The 25065-nt window shown below is 45.4% G+C and overlaps 1 protein-coding gene across 1 annotated transcript in view; it reads left to right on the top strand.

Annotated features, from left to right (window-relative positions):
- The window catches only part of KCNK10 (potassium two pore domain channel subfamily K member 10), a 136135-nt gene extending 117643 nt beyond the window's left edge, over nucleotides 1-18492 (top strand). Inside the window, exons 5-7 of the mRNA XM_059915811.1 lie at nucleotides 10540-10726; nucleotides 15036-15178; nucleotides 17020-18492. Of these exons, the coding sequence (XP_059771794.1) occupies nucleotides 10540-10726; nucleotides 15036-15178; nucleotides 17020-17640 (951 nt within the window). The 3' untranslated portion in view covers nucleotides 17641-18492. The remainder of the gene's footprint in view (nucleotides 1-10539; nucleotides 10727-15035; nucleotides 15179-17019) is intronic.
- The last annotated feature ends 6573 nt before the right edge of the window (nucleotides 18493-25065 follow it).

Raw genomic sequence — 25065 nt, 5'->3', positions numbered from 1 at the left:
TCCAGAACTCATGAGAGGTGGGCTGTGCACAGGTGGTGAAGCAGGTGGTGGGCTGTGCACAGGTGGTGAAGCAGGTGGTGGGCTGTGCACAGGTGGTGAAGCAGGTGGTGCCCACCCTAGGGGAGAGCTCTACAACGAATCCCTTCCTCTCTGCCTCTGGTCCTGCACACTGGGGGTTGTACTTGGAAGACCCTAGGAAGACTCAGTCCCTCCCTCCTTCCTCCCTTTCCAGGCTGAGTGGCCATTCTGCCCCCTCTCTGTCTCCATCCCTAGCCAAGTCTTATCTAGTCTCTGGGAGATGAAGAAGTGGTTCTGTAAGATGCCTCTGAGAATCATCACCCCTCATTTAGGAATGGCCTTTGGGATGCCAGAGAGAGAAAAGAGAGGGAGGAAAACGCAGAAAAGCTTCAGATGAACACTTCATGATCCACTCTGCCACATCCGCTCAGTTGTGCCTGGTTCAAAGTCTGACTTACGTCTCTCTGGTTTGGGGAGCCTGGGTTGCATGCTTGTGTCCTTGTAGTAGGGAGGCTGGGAAAGTGTGTAGCTGACATTCTTCAGCTTCTGTGCTGGGAGGAGGGAGGTCTCTGCCTTTCACCAAACAAAAGAAGGAGGTTCAGATGATGGGCGGACAAAAAGGAATGACCGGTGTCCTCTAAAGCGGTCATGCCCTGTGATCTGATTCCATCACAACATGATAATCGGGTGGTTAGTTGGCCTTCACCAGCATCACGATGGTCGTGAACAGCACACTGCAGGCTGTGTGTCACCAGGGTGGGTCCAAGTCCATTTTCTAGTCTTTTTTCAACATGAGGAGAACATCAGGAGGCCTGGATGTCTTTTTAAAAAATTGTCTTTGGGGGTCTCCGCTTTTGGTCTTCTGTGGAGAACTGTTCAAATAAAGCATGTGTCTCTGCTAAACACTTTGCAGGATTGAAGTCATCTAAAACTAGATGAGAATACTTCTAGTTTAAAGAGAATACTTTTCTAAAGAAATTATTACCTGCAGAGACACAACTCCTACCTAAGAGTGGACCACTGTTTACTATTTTATCTTATAGAGCATGTGATGTCCACACCTGCTATCATTTGCATAGCTAAACAGCCCAGTCATTTCATGAAAGATGAAGGTATACTTTAGTCATTACATTAAGCTCCATTAAAGGGTTTCTATATAACTTAATTCTCTTAAAAGGAAAAAAATATGCCAATTAACTAACAACCAGGACATTTATTGTGTGTGTTCATTTAGTAATACCAATAGGCTTCTGTCTGGTCATGTCTAATCAAATCCACATTCTTTTTAAAATTTATTTATTTATTTATTTATTTATGGCTGTGTTGGGTCTTCGTTTCTGTGCGAGGGCTTTCTCTAGTTGCGGCGAGCGGGGGCCACTCTCTTCATCGCGGTGCGCGGGCCTCTCACTATCGCGGACTCTCTTGTTGCAGAGCACAGGCTCCAGACGCGCAGGCTCAGTAATCAAATCCACATTCTAATGAAATCCATTCTAATCAAATTAAAGAACAATGCTACTCTTTAATAATCGTGGAAGAATGATAGATGAATAAACACAGATGAATTATGGATTTATTTGCCCACAATGCATACACACTTGGAACTTGGAATGTCCTTGAGGGATTTGTATAAAATTTGAGTAAGATACAAAGAGGACAAGTCTATCAGGATGTGGAGATACCCACTTTGGATGACTCTGCCATGAGGCTATCAATGAAAATTCTGTCAGGAGCAGGAACCAACCAAAAAAGTACATCAAGTCTGAGTTCCTTAGCACCTCCTTGGCCTCCTTGCAGGGTTGTTTCTCTCCAGCACCAGTGTCCTGCCTTGAATCATTTGCAGTAACCCCCTTTACTACCATGGGTGAATCTTGAGGTATTACATATATATGGACAATATATGGGCGAACAGGACAGGCTAACAGTGCCATGAGTTCTTCCTGTTACACTCTCTCATTCAGTGAATTCTTCCCCCTTCATAGCACTTCTCTCAAGCTGTGATGATATACTTGCTTGTGTGATTATTTAATGTTTGCCTTGCCCCGACTAGCTCTGTGAGGCTGGGGGCCATTCTGTTTCTTCTCACCTGTGGATTTAGCCCTGTAACTGATGGAGAGTAGTGCCTGATAAATACTTATTGAATGAAAGAATAGAAAAGTTATAGGATTCAACTTCACTCACAGCCTGGGAAATATTCTGCTAAAGAAAATTTCTCTGTTCTGGATGCTTCTGTCAAGTTGCCTCAATGCAGGGCTTCCCAGTATAAGATTTATTTCTGGGTGACTTTCTATGAAGCTGTGTTCCATTCTTATTTAAACTTCTCTGTTTCCAGTCTAACTCAAAAGTTCAAGTATATCTCTTTCTCTTCTGTTTTCTTTGTTTCTCAAACAGAGAGGTACAAGCCCAGCTGAAAGCCTTCTAATACCTCCAAAACCATTAAAAAAAAAAAAATTTATTTATTTATTTATTTTTGGCAGCGTTGGGTCTTCATTGCTGTGCGCGGGCTTTCCCTAGTTGCGGTGAGCGGGGTCTACTCTTCGTTGTGGTGCGCGGGCGTCTCATTGCGGTGGCTTCTCTTGCTGCGGGGCATGGGCTCTAGGCGCATGGGCTTCAGTAGTTGTGGCACGCAGGCTCAGTAGTTGTGGCTCGTGGGCTCTAGAGCGCAGGCTCAGTAGCTGTGGCTCACTGGCTTAGTTACTCCGCGGCATGTGGGATCCTCCCGGACCAGGGCTTGAACCCATGTCCCCTGCATTGGCAGATGGAGTCTTAACCACTGCGCCACCAGGGAAGTCCCCCCAAAATTCTTAAACCATTGTTCCATCTCTGCTTTCTATACCCCAAAGTGTTTTTCTCAATTATGCTCATCCTTCTCAAAGGCTTTCTTAATTTTTCTTGCTTCTCATTGCCTTTTTTTCTCTTGTAGTTCACACATCTTTTCCCTATATGAGTTCTTAATGCTTATTTCATTATTCTTTATAGTTTTATGTGGATGAGCATCCCTATGGGCTTTCATTAAAAATATCTGTCTAAAAAGAAAGAAAGAAGGAAAGAAAGGGTGTAACCATTGGGAAAGGGGTTGCTCACCACTTCCCCGATAAAATTCAGGAATTTTTACAGAGATTGACTCAATAATATCCAGGTGCTTTTTTAGCTGCTGACCTAAATCTGGCTGATCTTGGGGGCTTTCTTCAAATCTTCCAACAGGCAAGATAAATAAGGCCACAGAAAATACATGCTTGTTTGTCACTTATCTTGATTCCTGGACATATAGACAGTCATTCCAGGAAGCCCACCAGAAGCTCACAGATGCCTTCTCTCTGGGCTACTCATACCCAAGGTGAGGGCATTTGAAGGCTTTCTTCTCTCCCATACTTTCTGGGTGCTCTTAGATGCTGGTTCCAGTCAACAGTGACATGGCTAAGAGATGCCAGGAAGGACGAGAAAGAGTAAAGAGCTCCTTGATAAGCCACAGTGGGGCAAGTGAGCATTTTACTTACCTTGTGTGTTAGGCGGCTGCATTATGATCATTGCTCCCCAACTCCACCTCCACCAAAGCCCCCCTCACCAGACCCTGGGCAAGGTTCTTGTCTCTCCTAGACAGCTCCAGCCAGGACTTGTCTTTCCCAATTCCTTATCTTCTTTTAGGAGAGCATTCTTAGCAGGAGGCCCACTGTAATCTCACTCTTTCTTTTCCCCTTTTGTTACATGTGTTCCTTCCTGGTGAGGGGCCACAATCTAAAGAAGAGAATTCGCCTTCCTTTGAAAAGAACTTGCACCACAGTACGTGGTCTGACTTCCTTCCACCCTTCATAGTGGAATAATTACTGAGCTATCGCCAAATTAAAAAAAAAAAAAAAGCATGGTAACAGAGTTGAGATGATTGGGGTCTTTGAAAGAACCAAATAAACAGCATCCCCTCTTTCCCACCCAAGGTATGTACCAATTGAGAAATAAGACAAAGGAGATGACAGATTCCAACCTAATGTTACTATGTCCCCTCAACACTGGAGAATTTGGCTTATATTTGTGGAAAAATGGGTTTCCTAATACAACCTGAGAACTAGACAGGAGATCACAAGGGGGTACTTCTTGAGGGCAGCTTGTTCCCGAAAGGAAGAAGAGAGGAAGAGGCTGAGTTCTCAGTTCTTGCATCAGAGTCAGAGGCTGGAGAGAGGCCTGTGTGTTACAGCGTGTGGAGCCCCATGAACAAGGGAAAAAGCAGCAGGGATGGGAAGCAACACTTTTTCTATTCGGGGGCTCTTGTGTCTTGACTACTGTGGACTGTTTGGCCAATGAACTATGACCTTGAACCCTCATTAGCAAAGGGAGGGAGAAGAGTGAGTCTACCTTTCAGCTGTCTGTAGCCTAGTTACTGTAGTATTATTATTATATGCTTGTGTGTATGATGGTGGAGAGGGCATTTTTGGGTGGGAACATTGTTCATGTTGCTGCTGAAATCTGGGTAAAATAAATTTAGAATTTGGATAGGTGAGCAGCTGGGTGTGGCATCTATCAGGATTGCCAGGAGTTACTCTGTTGACGTGGCTCATTAGGAGGTGTCCCCATCCTCCTCTCCTTACCATGGGCCTGCCTTTCATACCTCAGTTAAAGAGAAGGACATTCTTCAGCCACGGTTACAGCTGGGTGTTTCCTCCATTGGTGTCATCACTCATGTGTTGTTCTGATTTCTGGGGCATAGCTAACAAAGATCCAAACATCTTCTATTACAGGTGGCACACTTTTGTATTCCACTTACAATAGCTACAAGAATATTCCTTTCTTCTCTACGAGGCGATATTTTTAATTACTGGAATGTCATTAGGTAATAACTTTGCCTTCAATGGTCAGACCAGGGCTGGGCACCATGGACAGCGCCACAAAGACTGTTTTTGGCCAAAGACTCAGATGTTCCCACCCTGCCCCAGCCAACTAGACTTTGTGTGCATGAGGAAGGAACTTTCTCTCTCTCTTTTTAACTCCTATGTCCCTTGCAACTAGAATAACCCCTGACACGTAAAAGGTTCTTAATAATTATGTGCCGAATGAATTACCTGGTTGAATTTTAAGTGCAAAAAAATCTTGTGTTCCAATAGAGAATTATCTTCAAATGTTAAAAGCCACGGAATTTTTGAACAGAAAACTTTCAAAGATTTTAATTAAACTGTTCCTGGAGTGGAGCAGCTGAGAATTATGATTATTTCTGGATTTTAATTTTTCTTCATCCCAGGTGCACCTATGTTGGCACTTCAGTGATAAAAACAATTTAATTGTATACACCAAAAGCTTTTTCAAAAACTTTGCATGGCCATACCAGCAAAGCACTGAACTGGCCAAAAATCTGTTGGGTGCTGCAACGTGGCTCAGAGTCAAATGTTAGATATAACTTTTTTTTTTTTTTGGTATAGATACTATCCATTTGTGTAATTTGTATCTTTTTTTTTTTTTTTTTGGTATAGATACTATCCTGCTTTTGAGTAGGACATTTTCAGTAGGCTCCACGGAGATTTTACTGCACGATTCTTACTAATGTGTGTTTACAGTATCTCTGCCATGGAGATTATAGGCAAATGGTGTTTAACAGCTCTCCTCCTAGTTCATAGAATTGCTGGTACTACACGGCTATTCGTTGTGATGTTGAAACCACTAGTTAGAATTGGACTTTTAAAAAAGAAATCTTTGTGAAAAACATAATAGTATCAGAAAATAAAGTCACCTCTTTTGTGAGGCAGCTCCTATTATCTTTCCATTTTGAGAAATCATTCTCAGTTCAATTGTATTACCATGGTGATGTGTTTGCATTTCAACAAAACAAAACTGAACCATAAACTAGAGCGCTGCATGTCTAGCTCCTTTCCTAGGGTTTTTATTGCAGTGTCTTTATTATTGAATAAAATCCCCAATGTCCTGGCTAAAAATCACAGCAAATAAACAGTTTCTCAGCCATACACAACAATCTGGATTGCTAATCTCAGAATTCTAAGAAATCTCATAAAAGTGAAAAGAAGAATAGATATTAGAGAGGGGTAAAAAATCTAAAAAGAAATAGCCCACAAATGAACAGAAATATACTTGTTCTCTAAAATAAGATTGTGGAAGTAAACAAACAGGGGAAGACCACTATGCTTGATGAGAATTGGATGTGTGGCTTAGCCCTCTGAGGTTTGAAACAAGTAAACACTACCAGAATTGTCAGCACATGCATCCTCTCTCAAAGGAGAGCTCTTAGAGCTGGCTCCCCTGCCTCCCATTTATGAAATGTATTTTGCTCTTTGGAACAATTGCACACAATTTTGACAACTAAAAGAACTGTACAGGAGGTGTGGTTTGAGTTCCTCAAAAATTCCTACAGTTAGTGCCAATCTGACGCGGGAAATAGTATTGCATGATACCATTTGCATAAGGAGAAGGAAAAACCACATCATCTATTCTAATCAAAAAAGTGTGGGGCTTCCCTGGTGGCACAGTGGTTGGGAGTCTGCCTGCCAGTGCAGGGGACATGGGTTCGAGCCCTGGTCTGGGAGGATCCCGCGTGCCGCGGAGCGACTGGGCCCGTGAGCCACAATTGCTGAGCCTTCGCGTCTGGAGCCTGTGCTCCGCAGCGGGGGGGGGGCCGCGATAGTGAGAGGCCCGCGCACCGCGATGGAGAGTGGCCCCCGCTCGCCGCAACTGGAGAAAGCCCTCGCACAGAAACGAAGACCCAACACAGCCATAAATAAATAAAAAAAAAAAAAAAAAAAAAAAAAAAAGTGTGAAAACAAGATTTGGATAGATATATACAACTATTCTATCACTTCTGCCCAAATATTGTATCAAACCATCTCTTCCCAGATAACAATTTTGTTAGCCTAAAACCACATTAGCTCAGTCAGATCTGGGCTCTCACAAAGCTTTTTGCTAGCTGCTCTGCCTACTGGTAAATAAGCAATGGGATTTTGCCTAGCAACCCCACCATGGAAACACAGCTTGACTCCCTAAGTGGTGGGGGAGTTAGGGGGGGTGGTTCAAGGAACCCAAGGGCTGTGCCTTTCAGGGACCCTCTGCAGCTGGTTCCTGACACCACAACCATTAAAGGCAATTCTTGTCAGTTTCACAAGGATGATGAAAAACTTCGGGGAAATTAATTAAAAGGCAAATAAAAAAAGCTTCCAAGATTGTGAGCTGAGACTGTCTGAGAGCTCAGTCCAGAGTCAGCACAAAAGAACCAAGGGAGAATGAGGCCTTTTTTCTTATTGAAAAGGAGGTAATTATAGGAGATAATGTATCCAGGAAGGGAAAACCAGCAGTGACCACCTGAAGCTAAACAAAGATTATCTTAAACCAGATGTGAGGGAACATTCCTCAGTAGCAAAGGGCAACATTAAATCCAGGAATGTCCACATTTAAGGAAAGCCTTGAACTTTTACATCAAAGATGATTGCCAACAATCATCAAGCATTTAGCAGGCAGTGTGCTGAGCTTTTACACACTTATTTAATCTTCCAAACAATCCTATGAGGTGGATTCTCTTACCTCCATTTTTAGAGGAAGAAACTGATGCACAGAAAAATTGAGACTCTTGCCCAAGGTCACTCAGTCATTTAGCAGCGGGAATGGGATGTGTCTCAAGCAGGCTGCCCCTAGACACCAAGATTTTAAACACCATTTTACCGTAGTAGTGAATGGGTGCAGAGCTAATGAGGGTAAGAAGCCCAGAGATCACTGGATGATGTGTTTGTGGTTCCAGCTTGAAAGCTACAGTTTCAAATGTTCATTTAAGGCAACTGTTCTTTTTTTTTTTTTTTTTAAGTGTCTAGAGGGCAGCAAAAACATGAGTATCCAGAATAACAGATATTGCCAAAATCTTACACCCATATTTCTTCCTTTTATAGTGAAGTATGGGTATACGCGATTTCATACACCTACACACATGCACGCGCATGCAAGGCACTTGATTTCGTAAGTTCCTAAAATACTCTGATGACTAAATTCTCCAAGGATTCTCTGAGAATCACCCTAGGATGTCTGGAAGAAGCAGCCCAGGGACATGTTGGTTGGCTTGGGCAGTGAGAAGTGGTGAAATGTTTACCTTGCAGATAAACTCTCCAACAGATAATGCAATTAAGACTCCACCGTCTAGCCTTTGTTACACACCTTCCTCTCCTCTACCAAACAAATGCTGTCCGGTGCCATCTTCCCTTCTGCCCACCTCCTGGAGCCTGGGAATGTCTCCAGCTTCCTCAGTACATGCTGCTCTCTTTTGCCAATCTCAACCTCATTTGGATTGCAGTTGCATTCGCATCCTAATTTCTGACTTAACTAGTGTCTCACAAACATTTAATTCACTTTAATTTCATTATGCATTTGAGGAGGACGATTTACTGAGGGAGAAAATGATGTTCCCATTGCTGGCAATTAGATTAACTTAATGATCTATGGTAAAAATCTCTTTTTGGGCTTTGGATTTTTGTACATGTTTACAAACAAAGCTAGGCTAATAATAACTAATTTCCTGGATTCTCAGAGGGGCCTTAGCTGCCCTCTCTAAGTTCTATAATATCCTATTTGGAAATTCATGAAATGGGTAAAACATTCCTTGTGGTTCTCAGGTAATTTATCTTGTCACAGTACTTGCATTTGTGAAAAAATGGTATTTTCATATGCAGTTTCAAAAATATCAATAAATTATCTTTTTTTTTTTTTTTTCTGATGGCTTTTCTGAGGAGATGGGGAGGGAACTATATAAAAGCATGGATCAATTTCTTTTTTCCTGTTCCCACTTTATATACTGAGTACTCTCTTAGGAGTTGGAGAACTTGACTCCTTTTTATAAAGGATTGTATGTCTTTAGCTTTTCCTACGAATATTTAGGGGAATATACTGATCCAGGAACTGGAGTGTAAATAGTGCTGATTGAGATTTGTGCAAATAAATATTCTCCACTATTCCTATCATTTACCTGCCCATTCCATTCTGCCGTCTTGAACATGCCTGGGACTCAGGACCCCAGGCAGTTGGGACGGATGGTTTTGAGGCATGATTACAGAGAAGAGCAGCCTCTCCACTCCTTTTCCAGCTCTTTTGTCCCTTGGCGGTTTCCAGTGAAGAGGTGCTGCTGATGTTTGTCTCCATAAGTCAAGGAGGAAGAGGAGAATGAGAGGAAGGGAAACAGAATCATCATCAACCTTCCTATCTCGGAGACCTAATCATTGCCTAGCATTTCCTGGTCGAGCCGAGTGGCTGATCATAGAAGAATCTCTCTTGACCATTTCTGTCCTGGGAAACCTGGCTGACGTGACCCTGCTGGGATGAAAGTTTAGGAATTCCTGAACAGTGACAAGATCGCTCAGTGACAAGTTTTTTTTTTTTTTTTTTTTTAAATATTTATTTATTTATTTATTTATGGCTGTGTTGGGTCTTCGTTTCTGTGCGAGGGCTTTCTCTAGTTGTGGCAAGCGGGGGCCACTCTTCATCGCGGTGCGCGGGCCTCTCACTATCGTGGCCTCTCTTGTTGCGGAGCACAGGCTCCAGATGCGCAGGCTCAGTAATTGTGGCTCACGGGCCTAGTTGCTCCGCGGCATGTGGGATCTTCCCAGACCAGGGCTCGAACCCATGTCCCCTGCATTGGCAGGCGGATTCTCAACCACTGTGCCACCAGGGAAGCCCAGTGACAAGTTTTTATTCTCAGTCTTCCTTCCGAGAGGGAAATCAGGAAGGCCTATTCTTCACGGAGGGTAGCCTGGTTTCTTTCCTTAGGGGAGCACTCTGGCAACTTTGAACTGGTGAATCGTTGAGTAACTTGAAAGTCGGTTTCCATCACTGCGCACTGCACTGAGATCACACCAGAATTCGCATCTTGGCTCTGCCCCTATTTAGCAGCATTTTATGCAAGCTCCTTACCCATGTTGGCTTCTTTTTGCATCTGTAAAATGAGGTGTATGAATGCAAAGTTCTCTCGGTGCTCTGGAGGTTCTCTGCTCTCTAAGTTACCGGAAGGCAATGACTAGATAATAGATCACATGGTGAGGATTTCCATGACGTAAATGTGTACTTTTGCAGAAACTCAATCTAGGCAGTGTACAAAGGTCCAGGCACTCTGGTGTTAAATATATATTTATGATGGTATGTGGCTTTGGTTGAGTAATGGTGCTAGGGTCCCCTGATGATAGTCTCTAATGGCAAATTGGGAGCTTTGAGAAGACCTTAAGGGATTATTCAGTTTAGACACAATGCCAGTGTTGTCTTGAGTGCCATTCAATAGGACACCAGTGTGCCTCTAGTCTATCTCTGGACTCCATGGGCATTATTCTTTTGCTAAACCCCAAGCTAAGTGGGGTTTCTTGCCCAAGGACCCCTAGACCCCCTGAAAACTTCTGAATGTGCATTTGTCTAGGAGAGGGTCCACAGCTTTCATCAGATTCTCACAAAGCTGCCCATGACCAAAGAGAGGTTCAAAGCCACTGATGTTTTTTTCTCTACCTCTGTCTTCCGAATCCAGGGTGATGGAGCTGACTTGCCTATCTTTCTTTCTCTTTTGCTGTTCTTTAGAAAAAGCAAGTGAGTCAGACCAAGATCCGGGTCATCTCAACTATCCTGTTCATCTTGGCCGGCTGTGTTGTGTTTGTGACAATCCCCGCCGTCATTTTCAAATACATTGAGGGGTGGACGGCCCTGGAGTCCATTTACTTTGTGGTGGTCACTCTCACCACGGTTGGCTTTGGTGATTTTGTGGCAGGTAAGCACCCTGGGCATCCCAGTTACCAGGGCCCTGGTGGGGAAGATATTCTGTTGGCAGTGCTTTTCCAAACCGTGAGAAAAGATGCGGGAGAAGCAAATGAAAAAGGCTCAGCCTCACTGCTGCTGTGCCCAGGCTTGTCTCAGACCCGTGGTCCTGTGCGGTGTAAACAACAGCAGGCTGCTGCCTTGAAAGCAAGCCAGCCTCTCCCTCCCCAGGTTGCAGATTGCCCTTATCACCATATGAATTATGAGTGAAATGAATTTCTCTTTGGATTTTGGATTTCTGAATTGTATTAAGGCTCCTTGAATCAATTGATAAAGGCTGTATTCGCAAGTGGCAAATATGAAACTCTGGAGAAATTAGCATAGAGTTTAGTCTGCAGTGATCTGCAGATTAAGCTGCCTGACGCTGAGGCGAGAGCCACGGTCCCTGCAAAAGTTGTCCCGGGCATGTCCGGATGCAAGACTTAAGACTCAGGTGACTACCAGGAACTGAAAACCGCCCCGAGGGAATATAATATTATATATAATATAATGGATTCTGCATGAATGTATATAGGAGAAATAGCCTTCATTGTAAAAATAAATGCCAATGAACTGTGCTTAAGGAAGCAAAAGAAAACCACCATCAAATTCATCTAGGGACTGGGAGCTTGAAAATTGAGATCAGATCTGACATCCTACGTGTACCACTTTCCGAGTGTGGTAGGAAGGCAGGAATAGAAGGAGGAGGCCATCCTTCTCTTTCCTAATGGAATAGTTCTAGGTGGTCAGAGAGTTGATCATTTTCTACTTCAAGAAGTGAACACTCTGACCAAGCAAGTCTATCATAAGTTATACATTTATAGAGGACAGGGATCTCCTCTCCCGGAATCTGGAAAACAGCAAATTCTGGAGAGGGTGTGAAGGCTGGTCAGCAGGTGCATGGGTATCTCCAGGTTAATTCTGGAGTGATTTTGTAGCTCTTCCAACTGGGAAGATGAAGACTGAAGTCCCCTTTGTAGAAAGAGCAGTTTTAATTTTTTCTTCCTTTTTATTGGCTAAGGACTAAGAACTGCAAAGTCAAAGTGATTAAAACTTGTTTACAAAGAGCCCGAGGCCTGGGACCCCACCAATCTGTCCTCGTGCACAGTGCTGAACCATTGTGCAGCTCCTCAGCTTGGGCAAGAGGTCACTTGATGCCATTTGATGAGAGGCCTGAAGCTCTGGAAAGACACCACACAGAGAAATGAGGGAAGTAAGAGGACCACTGTCTGGTTAATTCCTTAGCGTCCTCCATAGCTGCACTGTGGGAAAACTCAGCTGAGGTTCCGATCCCAGGTAAACACATGTAACGGCAGCTGCAGTTTAGAGCTATCTCACCAACATCTTTAAGTTCCCCAAAGCATCATTTGCACTCTGTTGTGCTGCACAGCCCCCTGTGCTAACACTGGCCCGTCTGGAGGACTGTCTTCTGGAGGGCACTTATGGTAAACCCTGCTCTCTAACCAAGCGCTCAGTTCCATCTGTCAGTCTGTTCATCTGGGGCACAAATAGCACAGCCTTGGGAATATGAGATTTAAAAAATTACTTGTGATTTAAATTTATTATTTATCCTTATGAGCCACCATGGGCTGTGACCACGTAGCACACACCAGCACTTGACCTGATGTTTACTTACCTGGTAAGGGTGTGACTGCCAGTAGCACTGTTTTTTTTGTTTGTTTTTAATGATCTTTAACAATGGAAGATTTTAATGGAGCAAATGGGCAAATCTACAGATAAACACGGAGAATTGTTAGAATGTTTTAAAGTCTGTTTTTGTTGTAACTGGGTGAGAGAAAATGGACATGTTTTCCCCATGGGTTTTTGATAACGGTGGTCGTACCTGTAAATATGTCTCCCACAGAGTACCTTTTTTTTTTCTTCTAGTTTTTATTTTATATTGGAGCAGAGTTGATTAACAATGTTGTGTTAGTTTCAGGTGTACAGCAAAGTGATTCAGTTGTACGTATACATGTATCTATTCTTTTTCAAATTCTTTTCCCACTTAGGTTATTACAGAATATCGAGCAGGGTTCCCTGCATAGCACTGTTTTAATTCCCTTACTCACCGCAGATTACAGAGCCATATTTCCTTTGTCCTGAAGTCTCCGCAGACTCGGGTCTTCTGTAATTCACGGTGCTGACTGCAATTGGACCAGGCCCTTCTAAACTGCAGTTTCCAGGGCTTACATAGACCAATCTGAAGAATGCATGCCTTAGAACACTGGAAGTGTGTCACAACCTTTTGGCAATACTTTTAAGAGCAAAAAGGAAGGATGCCCGTCATTTAAAAAGATACATTAACAAGAGCTGATCGTTGCTGTGATTTGACAGGGCATCAATTCAGAAGTATCTATCAGAACATCGATCACCGTGCAGGATCAAGTGCTGGTTTAGTTTGTAGCTGACTCACTTTAGGACAGTCTAACAACATTACAAGCATTTTGGACCCTGACTGGAAGCACACACCGAGTTCTGCATCCCAGGCTAGCAGCTGATAAAGGAACAGGCAGCCTTGTTCGCTAGCGCGCCCTAGTGACAATCTTTTTTGGGTGATGGTGACTTGTGAAGGTAAATATTTATTTTTAGATAGCTCCAAGGAGAAAGCTGCAGAGTTCTCTAGCCTAGCGCAGAGATGAAATGAACCTCAAACCCCACTTAATGTTGCAGAAACTCCAACTGTATCCTAGAGAAAGCTGAGCGGGGAGAGTTGCCTGAAAGGGAAAAACAAGGCAGCTACACCAAACCGAGGGGGGGTTTGCCACAGAGCCCTTTAGCAAAATTTGGAATTCTAATTTTAAGAAGTGGCTGTAGGGCTTCCCTGGTGGCGCAGTGGTTGAGAGTCTGCCTGCCAATGCAGGGGACACGGGTTCGAGCACTGGTCTGGGAAGATCCCATATGCCGCGGAGCGACTAAGCCCGTGAGCCACAATTGCTGAGCCTGCGCGTCTGGAGCCTGTGCTCCGCAATGGGAGAGGCCACGATAGTGAGAGGCCTGCGCACCGCGATGAAGAGTGGCCCCCACTTGCCGCAACTAGAGAAAGCCCTCACACAGAAACGAACACCCAACACAGCCATAAATAAATAAATAAAAATTAAAAAAAAAAAAAAAAAAGAAGTGGCTGTAGCTATGGAGACCTCACGGGCGGCGTTGCAAAGTGGGTTTGGTCACCCCGAAAAGAGCCACAAGCCACAGTGCCTGCCCAGCTGCCTTTGGGAGGTATTCTTGATACCATAAGAGCTCAGTATGGATTCAAGGATGCTAGATGAGGTTACGAACATGCCCCAGTGGGAAAGTCCAGTGATCACCTACCATGTGGTACCGTAATTACCAATCCATGGCTCAAGTTGGCTGTCTTAGAAATGGCCACCTGCCTGCTTCAGTGGGCAACGACATCTCACAGGGTGAGAGCAAGGCTGGTAGTTACTTCATGGAGCCTCCTTACTTCTTTAGGAGAGGGGGCTGGGCTTGGAATCCCTTTTGCATGGCTACCTTAGGCAGTGCCTGTAGGAGGCCTTAGAATAAATAGGCTAATTACTTGGAATCATGACTGGTCCTCTCAATGGGACAGCCAGTCAATGCAGTCAGGTAACTAGTCAATTTGGTCTGATGGATTTTTACTTCAATCCCTATTTGTAAAGGGATTGAACTAGCTGGCCTTGAAGGTCCCTTTTCGTTCTAGCGCGGTGATTCTAATTGCTCAGTCTAACTGACCCTATGGATTAACATCATGTAAACACCATCCCTTGGTTAGCATTAAATCACTATTGCTTGGGTCCGAGTCTCAGGAATACCATTAAGTCTAATGTTACTTCCATACGTCTACTCATCTCTTGGTAAATGCATGTGTGCTTAAGAAGGAAATGGTTCCAAGAGTTCCAAACCATTTGGGATTATTTAATGATATTTTATTTTTATTAAATTTAAGGCAGTTTAAGAAAAACTTGACACCTGGGCCTGCTCTGTTGTCCTCTAATTCAAGTCATTCATCGTCAAGCTCAGGTTTAGACTAGGTGGATCAGGTTGGCCACTGAATATTTTTTGTTACGAGTATTATGGTTAGTGGTCAAGATTCAGAGGAAGTTAAGCCACAGGTCAGGCTACTTTAGGGAAGAGACACGTCTTTTCCTTGCCATCCCACCGATGTCACATTGTGTATTACAGCAAGCCTAGTAGCTGTTAGATGGTGATGGATAACATTTCTGCTACACAGACTGGGATATGTTTGCTCTGCGAAGACCATATGCTAGATCCTGGTTAAAGTAACGTTTGGTTGTTTTCAGGGGGAAACGCTGGCATCAATTACCGGGAGTGGTATAAGCCCCTAGTGTGGTTTTGGATCCTTGTTGGCCTTGCCTACTTTGCAGCTGTCCTCAGTATGATCGGAGATTGGCTACGGGTTCTGTCCAAAAAGACAAAAGAAGAGGTAGGACCCCCTTCCAGATTCTATGAATGTTCCTGAGATCAGATAAGCTCGTGTTAAGAATTACCTATCTCTCTTCTGTGGGCTAGACTGTGTCCTACTAAATGGAGGGCTCCTAGGCTTCCTCGTTTTGAATCCTGGAATTGTTTTAAATGCCAGGCTAAATGGAATAGTAGTTATTTCTGGATCCTTTTTTGGCAGGTGCGAAAATCTGATGACCCACCAGCCCACAGCTCCTGGAAAGACTAGTAAACAACAACTTATTTTTAAAAAAGAAATGAAAAGAAAAACAAACAAACATAGCAGAGGTAGATTACAGTTGAGGGAGGTGTGCAATTGTCCCCAATCAGCAAATGTGTGAATTTTTCTCAATTCCCTATGAGACTGAAGTTACTGAACTGTGGCTGGCCATGGGGAAGTGAACTCAAGGGGTCCCTTTCACTTATGCCCCCTCTTGGTTGTCAGATCTGTAGAAACAAGTATATCTCTGTGGCCAGGGGCACACAGCCTTTCCTTCCTCAAATAAATGTGCATGGAAACCTACACAGAGGCAAGAAAAGGAAGGCATAAGGAGGAAAGGTCGATTTTGCTTTTTAAAAAAAATGTCCACGTAGTTCATCTGGAAAGAGAGGAAAAGAAATAAGAAAGAAGGAGGGCAAAGTAAAGAGAAGGAAAGTGCTAAAGAAAGGAAAGGAGATAAAACCCAAAGAAACACAATGAGGGGCAGCCTCTTTAAGGGTGACTGTTCCCTTCCCAGAACGCGGTCATTTGATGTTGAAGGCCCCAGGAGAGCGTTGTTGAATGGAGACGTCTCCCAGATCACTCCTGGGGGCAATGCTTTAATTTTCCTGGCTTGCATAAGCCATGTCAATGCACTCTCCAGTCTGATTCCCCAGATAGCTAACTGACCTGCTGAAAATCAGCTGTAACAAAAGAGAAAGCCACAACATAAATACTGACGTTCCTCAATGCAAAAATCCGAGTTACTCATCTGTACAGGAAAGCATGAGACTTTAACTAATAGCCCTGCTGAAAAAGAGCCCAGAGATTTGGGATTGATCCTCATGCAAAACTTCACTCTAAGGAAGTGTGTTCTGTGGGCTTTGGCAGAACACGCCCCCTTCCTGCACCTTGACCCTGGAAATTTGGTTACCATGTGCCGTGGGGTGGTCTTCTTAAACCAGGGTTAGCACAAGGCCATAGCACGGCCCAGATATAGGGTGACCACCTTGACCCGTGTGCCCAGGACTGAGGACTTTCCCTTTTAAAAGTGGGACATTCCCAGGCTAACTGGGACAGGTGGGTCACCTTACCCAGATAGAGATCGATCTTGGACGGACAGGGAAGGGCAAAGGACCTGCTGAACACCTGCTTTGTGTCTGCTGAACAACAAGCTAGATGCATGCCTGCCTCACGTAACAGGAAAAACCCTGTGAGCTAGGCACGACCGCCCCGGAGTTATGCTGGCCAAACGAGGCCAGACGATTAAAAAGGGGGCGGAAACAACGGGAACTCAGGCCTGTCCGACTCCAAACAGTGACCTCTGCCCCAGAATGCCAAACGCCTCTCCCTCAGTCACGGTCTCCAGATCTCAAGCTTCCGTCGGGTTCCCCAGCAGGTGTGCCTTCCCGAGCCACGTTAGACCCGAGCCATTCAGAGGTGGGTGTCTAGGCGGCAGGAAGGGCGAGGGCAGAGGCGGCCTCCCGGCCCTCCCCGCTGGGCCATGCGGGCCCCGCCCCGGCCTCCTTCCCGCGGGGACACCCGAGGGCTGCGCGCCTGGGGCGGATCGCCGAGGCGGAGCGGAACCGCCTCAGCGCGCGGCTGTTCTCCCGTCTCTCCGCCAGGTGGGTGAAATCAAGGCGCACGCGGCCGAGTGGAAGGCCAACGTGACGGCGGAGTTCCGGGAGACGCGGCGGCGGCTGAGCGTGGAGATCCACGACAAGCTGCAGCGGGCGGCCACCCTCCGCAGCATGGAGCGCCGGCGCCTGGGCCTGGACCAGAGGGCACACTCGCTCGACATGCTCTCCCCGGAGAAGCGCTCCGTGTTCGCCGCGCTGGACGCGGGCCGCTTCAAGGCCTCGTCCCAGGACAGCATCAACAACCGGCCCAACAACCTGCGCCTGCAGGGCTCCGAGCAGCTCAGCAAACACGGGCAGGGCGCCTCCGAGGACAACATCATCAACAAGTTCGGGTCCACCTCCAGACTCACCAAGAGGAAGAACAAGGACATCAGAAGGACCTTGCCCGAGGATGTTCAGAAGATCTACAGGACCTTCCGGAACTACTCCCTGGATGAGGAGAAGAAAGAGGAGGAGGCGGAAAAGGTGTGCAACCCGGACCACTCCAGCACGGCCGTGCTGACGGACTGCATCCAGCCGCAGGCCGAGATGGAGAATGGCGCGGTCCCCGCCGACACCAAAGACAGGGAGGGCGAGGACAACGCGTTACTTGAAGGCAGAAGCTAAACGGTAAGGACACTGGACTTGACCGAGCGTTGTGGGTTTTGTTTTTGTTGTCTTTTTTTTAATTCACCCTGAGACACGTGCCTTAAACAAGACTTCTCGTGAGTCGGAAATTACATAGCATCGAAGAGTCTATTTCACTGTGCCATAAACGACTGAGAAAGCTTGCTCTGCCAAAAGGAATCAAGGAACAAGGACTTCACTTTCCATCACGACCGACCGCAGGACACCCAGGGAGCCTTCGCAGGCATAGGAGGTCACGGCCGCAGAGGTCGAGGGCACGTCCAGGCGACGCTGTGCCCCAGTGAAGCGCCGCCCCGCTATGGCGGGTAGAAAAGGGCAGCTATTCCTTAGACCAGCCGTCTGAAAGGAACAGGTGTGTCTTTCAAATGGAGTCATTTCCTGAACCTACCGTTAGTGATATGTGCGCACACAGAAGGGGACTGGATTGGGGGGTGAAGTGGTACTTGTAACTTGGGTTAGAGTGGACATTTTGGAATGTTGCTCTGAGCTCCAGTTTTGATACAAACCGTTCAGTGCATACCTAGCCTTTCTAAGCTCCAAATGAATGTCCTTGGGACCCGGGAGCACCTGGAATTTGTTGGAAGCAGATCAGAGCACACATATTAAAAGGTGCAATTGCTTCCCTCATTACAAAAGAAAAAAAAAATCACAAACATATCACACTGTGGATACTACCTTAACCAATGACAGAAGCCTACTGAATTTTGTCTTTCTCACAGGGGCAGGTAGTCCAAAAGAACTTGCAAGCATTGGTGAAAACTCAGCCTCAGCCGCTGCATGGTTACAGGCAAAAATCATGCATTTTCCTCAGTGGGTGCAATGGTGAAAATAAACTGGCTTTTGAAATGTTCATGTTCACTTTTCCAGTGGAACTTCTGTTACAATTTGTTTTGATAAGGGGGGGGGGGAAATACCAAAACTATTGCCTTGCATGATGCTGGTGGCTTGCTGTTCTGTCTAGCTGATCCTAAATGTTTATAGACATCCTGCATGTCTGAGACACACCAAGGAGGACCATGGCATCATTCCATCTCAGGGCTTCTTGTCCCTTTGGGTGTCTTAGGGTAGACATAGTGATCCGAGGCCCAATCTTGCTATCTGCAAACAAAAGGAAAATTAATCCCTCAACCAACCCTTGTACAAGGAGATTGAATTGTTTTCATTGCTTGCAGCTTAAGTGCCATTATTGCCATTTAAAAAAAATAATACTTAAAAGAAGTATTTGAAAGATTTCACTTTCATGTGTGGGTGTTCCTTTATTCCGAAAGCATCACTTATTTTCCTTTGCTCCTTTCTCTCCTCGCACCTGCTAGTCACTAAAATTGGAACGCCGCTGGGATTGATTGTTTCTAGGCAAACAGTAACCAACACGTGGTGATAATTATGATTGTTCCATGAGGTTAGAACATACAGTGAAGGAAAAGGGGGGAGTGGCGAGTCATAGGTTTGGAGAGGAAGATTCTAAGTGAATTTTTATCAGAAAGGGAAAAACGTGTACGAGGCCAACCATCCTGTGTGTGCCTCAGCCTTTTTCAGAGTTGTCTGGCCATTATACTGGTTCAAACTTAGCTATTTGTGCCACACACTTAAGCATTTGGACCTGGCAACACTGGGAAGTTGCTGGTTATGGGCCTCCCAGGGTCGGTGCCACTGTTTGCAGATGTCACATAACTAATACACAGAGTAGATTTATCACAAGATCACAGGACTAGCAGAGACTTCCAGAAACCATCTAATGCTTTCTGGACTTTCAGGGAAAATTCTACCCACCATATCCTTGACTACTGGAACCACGGCAGACCTCTTCCCGCCCATTTCCCCAAAATGCACAGCTCTCCCTTGTCTAGAGCACATGCAGCCCTCCTACCCCCCGCCCCCTCCCCCATTTTAAGCTCTATTTAAAGTTTTGGCATTGCTTTTGGGAAGGAGCCAAATAAGAATCAAGTTTGATGAGACCCCTCCTGTCTGAGGTCAGTTTCCGTTTACGCCTCCACGGGGCTGTGGCTCACTGGTGACATCCTGTGTCCACATAGTAATAAATAGACACTTGGAAAACGATGTATATGCGGGTGTGGGTGTTGGTTCTTAACTATGGGAATCATTCCAGCCTGACATAAAATGTGTTTTAAGAAATTGGTAGATAACTTGGACTTTCTTATTCTGTCAAGTTAAAAGCTTCCTGATTAAACTGTCCAAGGATCTCATTCATTTGGGTTTCCACCCTCTGTTACTTGGTACCTTCTTTATAATAGTGGGTTAAAATTCTAGACCCTATAGGCAAATCTGGCCAAGCGGCCTCCCTGTCTTGTATCCAGTGGCTTCCATGGGCCAGGCTCTAGATGAGGCACTTTATGGGCGTGGGCTCACTGAAACCTCCCAGCAATACTCTCCGGGAAGTGTTTGCAAACCCATTATACAGATGAAGACACAGAGGCTCAGGGAAGCTAAGTGAGTAACTTACCTAAGAGCACATAGCAAGAAGGTGGTGGAGCTGGTATTCAAAGTCTATCTGACCAAAGTCTGCTTTTGACTTTGCTACAGCGTCCATGTCATGCACCCTTGTGAATGTGAGTGTGCGTGTGTTTGTGTGTGCATGTGTGTCTTTCTAGTTTCATGGACACAGCATACAGAGGTGGGGAGAAGATCTTTACTACCAAGACGGTATGAGGTCTTTGTGTAAACATGGCCTAACGAGTTGCCCTTGCAGACGCTTATTGGACATTATTTTGGTTTTAGTTTTGGGAATGCTCTAGGTGGCATCCTTTCTGTATTGTTAAAAATGCCCTTTGAACGCACGCTTTTGCACTTTACTTGCTTATCCTGCAGGAACTCGGCATACAGCTGGAATAAAACAATTCAAAGCTCTAAGCTGCACACTTTACCAAACAGAACAGGCGTTGGTGTGTGTGTCAATGCTCGCCGAGACGAGTCAAATCACAGTAATACGGAGGGATCGAAAATAGCCCTTGCCTGGGAGTTCCCCAAGTACAGATGGGGCTGAGGCCCTGACGAATAAAGTCGAAGAAGAGCCCACCCTTTGTGGCGATTGATCCATTAGCTCTGTGGGCAGAGAGTTTGACAAGCTATAACGTACTCTCCAGAGGAGAAGCTGAGACTTCACTTCGTGTGTACAAGCTAAGATTTGGGGGGAGGCCAGTTGTTTTGGAGTTGCTTGAAATTTACCTTCTTAAGATGGGGCCAAGTAACACGTAGAATTTGCGTGGATAAGGCAAAGCTACTACAAATTCTACATACGCATGGGTACAGCCCCGTCCTTCCAACCTGCACTCCCCACGCCACCATCAACCTGGAGAAAACGTTTTGATTTTGCACACGGATAGAGCACAGGGGCAGTAACTTCAGCACGCAGGGTCTGTTGTTTCTCCTGGTAATTGGGTATTGAATTTTTCCTCCACAACGGATCTGGTGAGAACCAAGGGACAATTTGGAGAGACTTCAGCTCAATGCCCAGTCCTAACCCAATAGTGACTCTAGGACTTTATCACTTTTGGGGAACGGCCTTACGTGTGTGTAGGTAGGGGTGTCCCCGACCTACAGCTAAGGTGACTGCGACTGTTTGTCTGTGCTCCCCAGTCCCAGACTGTGATCTTGGGCCCCTCAGGCCCCTTGCCTATATCTCTGTTACCTCATCAGCACATCAAGGGAGTGGAACACAGCTAATCGTTAAGGTCCCTTTTAGTTCTGCAGTTCTCTGACCAAACACTCCCTGGTCCATGAGTTAATTAAATTTATTAAGAACATTACTACCTGGGTTTGTAAACACTGACTAATGGGCCCCACTCATTTTAGGCGAAGATGAGAGCTTAGTCTCTTGCCCTTTGGGATTTGTTTTCTTGGTGATTGATGGAGACCAGATGTATTTGGGAGCCTGGTATCCACATTAGGTCTGTGCCCTGTGTAGACTCACTCTGTCACCTTACAGCACACTGTCACCTAGGGGACTCGTGCCATGTGGGCATTTTTTGCATGATGTTAAGACTAAAGAATTTTAAGCTGTTATTATTTGCAGTCAATTGTAGTAAAGTTTACCTTTGATTACTTTATGAATTCATATACACAGACATTTCTTACTCAGACCCCTACACACACACACACACACACACACACACACAGAGGAAATGGCTGCTTTGGGTTCTGTGAGGACTGTTCCATGTTGAAAGTCCTAGCTGTACCAGACGTTAGCAAACCACCCTTGCCTCCCTCTGAGATGATACTTCTTGGCTGAGTCAACTGTCGATGCTGCTCATGTATTTGTATGCTTAGTTTTGGGGGTTAGTGAGAATGTGGCCAGAATTTGGGTAGGGCAGATTTTTACTCACTGTATTGGGTAAGAATGTAGACCATTCCAATGTGCACTATGGTTTCTGAACCACAGGAAAGGCACAGGAAAACAAACAAACATGCAGAGACTCTCTAAAAAAATAAAATAACAAAAAGCCAGTACTGCATTTCATGTCTCTGCTTCCTGCATCCCACTAATGTTTTCATGGGGGAGGGTGATATTCTTTCTCACAGTTATGATGCAACTGTGTGCAGACAGTGGCTGCGTGAACAGAGGGAGCTCTTGGTGGCAGAGTGTAAGAGCTAGTAATGGCCTTAGAAAATACAGATGGCAACTCTCTGAAACACAGGTGACTTTAATTTGGCTTTGTGGGTGCTGTGAATTCTGCGTATGGAAACACTGGAATAGCATGCTGATTCCAGGGCTGTAAATAAAGTCCCAGCCTCTGTCCTTGCATGAGGAGCCAGCTGCTTTGTACTTACTTCACCACCCCACCCACAGTCCACGGAAACCTCAGTCCTCCCAGGGCGGTCCCCAAGTCATGTGATATCGGTGCAGTGGCAATGAGGAGAAATAAGAGGTGTCTCTGATTTTACCAAACGTGATCGTTCTCACAGGTGCCTAAGAGATTTGGAATCTTTCTGTTCTCAGTTCTTAAGTGAAAAATCTCAGATAGTTCCCTGTGCATTACAAAAAACCAAAAAACTCCTTGAGAGCATTCCCACTCCATCTATACGGCGGTCTCGTGCTGTCCGGGACAACTGGGAAGCCTCCACTCTGCCATCAGGGCTTGAAGTGAGAACGTGCAGGGGTGCCTAGAAGCGATATGCAAACCAACCCACATGCCAGCCTCTGGTCTCTTACCCATCCCAGAGTCATAGGCAGGGGACCCCGTGACAACGATGAACCCACGTGTGGAGGCGTTTTACCTATTTTTCTCTCTGTAGGATTTCATGGTGCTTTAAAAAAAAAAAAAGGCATTTTACAGAAAATAATGCAGGGTCGGGGGAGGAGGGAATTTCGTAATGTTCTTAGGAAAAGTACAAAAGCAACTTTGCTTGTAACATTTCAATAAGCTGTGCTGCTATTGTCTTTATTTGACGATGTAATTTTTTTTTCAATGATGGAGAAAACTGCAACAAAGACCTTCTGGAAGATCCAATCCGATGTCTCTCCTGTTTTCCTTTCTTTGGTGGGCCAAACGTGGTTCATAGTGGCTGGGTTGGGAGCTATACTCAGGACCGCAGGTCGTCTGGGGACAGGCCGCTTGCCTGGCTGGCCTTCATCGGGGCAGAGCTGATGGAAACTCGCTGTCTTGCGGGCGGGGGAGCCCACGGCAACCCAAGAAGAGGAATCTTAACCCAGTATGGTTACTGCACATTTACTTTCACCTCCCTATTTTTATCTGATCCTGATGGCATGTTGTTGGGGGTTGGACAGCATGTCACATTTTCTAGGTGAAACACTGAATGTGGACATTGTGACAAGTCTGCCAGTATAAACTGGGCAACTCCTTGGGTGCCAACACTTCAAGCTGTATTTGATTTTGCCCTTGCTATGCATGCGCCAAGCACGGGCTTGTCATGATGGGTAGAGATAAAATGCCCACCATTTTTGAGCACCTATTACCTACCAGGTACTCTGCTAGGCAGTTTACAAACATGCCATTTGGTCTTCCAAACGAAACAAGTTGGGTTTCTTCATTTTGTAGATGCAGACTTTGAGGCTCAGAGAGAATAAGACACTTCGAACCCAAGTGAGTCAGCTCCAAACCTGAGTGTCTTTCACCAGATCACGCAGCTGCGAGGGACATGTGCTTTGAGCACTTTTCCAGTAAAGGTGATGTGGCTCTTTCTGACTTGTCTGCAATGTCTCTCCCATCCTGTTTGTGAGAGAGGCGTGCCATGAGGTCAAAGGTGAGTTCCCAGCTGCAGGACTAAGCAAGGCCAAGTGGCTGCCACAGTAGCCAAAGCCCAGAACTGCGCCCAGGCTAACCCAATGCGACAACTGGTCGTGGGTGGGCAGGGACGGATCCGTTTCATGTTTTTATTGTTTTCATGGGCTTCATTTTCATGGGCCTGGGGCACGGTGCATGGTGCGTAGTAGGAATTCAAAATGATCTTTCCAAAATACAAATTGGTCTGTGGATCTCCTTGGCCCTCAGGATAAAACCCCAAAGCTCTGATCTGTCCCAGGCCCCGCGTGTATTTCTGCCTCTTCGCACACCAGTCTCTGCCACCACAATTTTGGATTACTTGCAAGCTCCCCAACAGTCCATGCTTTCTTCTTCTGTTGCCAGGTCTTCGCACGTGCTGTCCCTTTTGAAAGTCCTCCTCATTTATGTGCCACCTTCCCCGTCCCACCGCCACCTGACTCCTTCAAGTCTTTCAGTACTGAGCTGGAGAGGTACCTGTGGGGAATCTTCCCTCACTCGTCCCCTTCCCCTCAGAGTGAGTTAGCTGCCTTCAACACAGTGGCCTCCCCTCAACTCGAGCACCTGCTATACAGGATTTAACAGCTGGTTTCCTTGTCTGTCTGATGCAGATGATAAGCTCCTCAGGGCAGGAACTCAGCCTCTCATTTTCATTCCCAGCACTGAGCACTACCTGATACAATGTAGACACTCGAATTATTGGTGGAATAATTTTAGTACCCTTCATGATAGCACATTTGCATCCTTCAAGGCAGATCTAATTTCTTCGTGAATTGGAAGTCATTTGGAGCCAAGACTGGTGGGATAAGTGACTTATCCAATTCTTGAGTATCATCTTGGTCAAAATCAAGTTTGCCTACAAAGTAATGAATTTGATTTGTATTTGGGGTTTACAAAGAACTCCAAAATTTTAATCACAGTGATATTAAAATAACTAGACTCTAAAGGTGACTACTTTGATGGTTAGCTCTCATATAGATGTACGGATGATGGAATATTTATTTTAAAACCAATCTTATTACTAGAGATACAGTTTGAATGTCTATGACCTTAGGAAATATGAAATTATGTTTTGTTGGGATGTCAAATATATGACAAATGTGCCACCACTCCTTACACCTATGCCCAAGGCAGATATTTTCATCAATTGTAGAATACCTTCCCTATT

The sequence above is a fragment of the Balaenoptera ricei genome, chromosome 2, assembly GCF_028023285.1.
Source record: "Balaenoptera ricei isolate mBalRic1 chromosome 2, mBalRic1.hap2, whole genome shotgun sequence".
Taxonomy (NCBI): Eukaryota; Metazoa; Chordata; class Mammalia; order Artiodactyla; family Balaenopteridae; genus Balaenoptera; species Balaenoptera ricei.
This window is presented reverse-complemented; position numbering and strand designations above follow the sequence as displayed.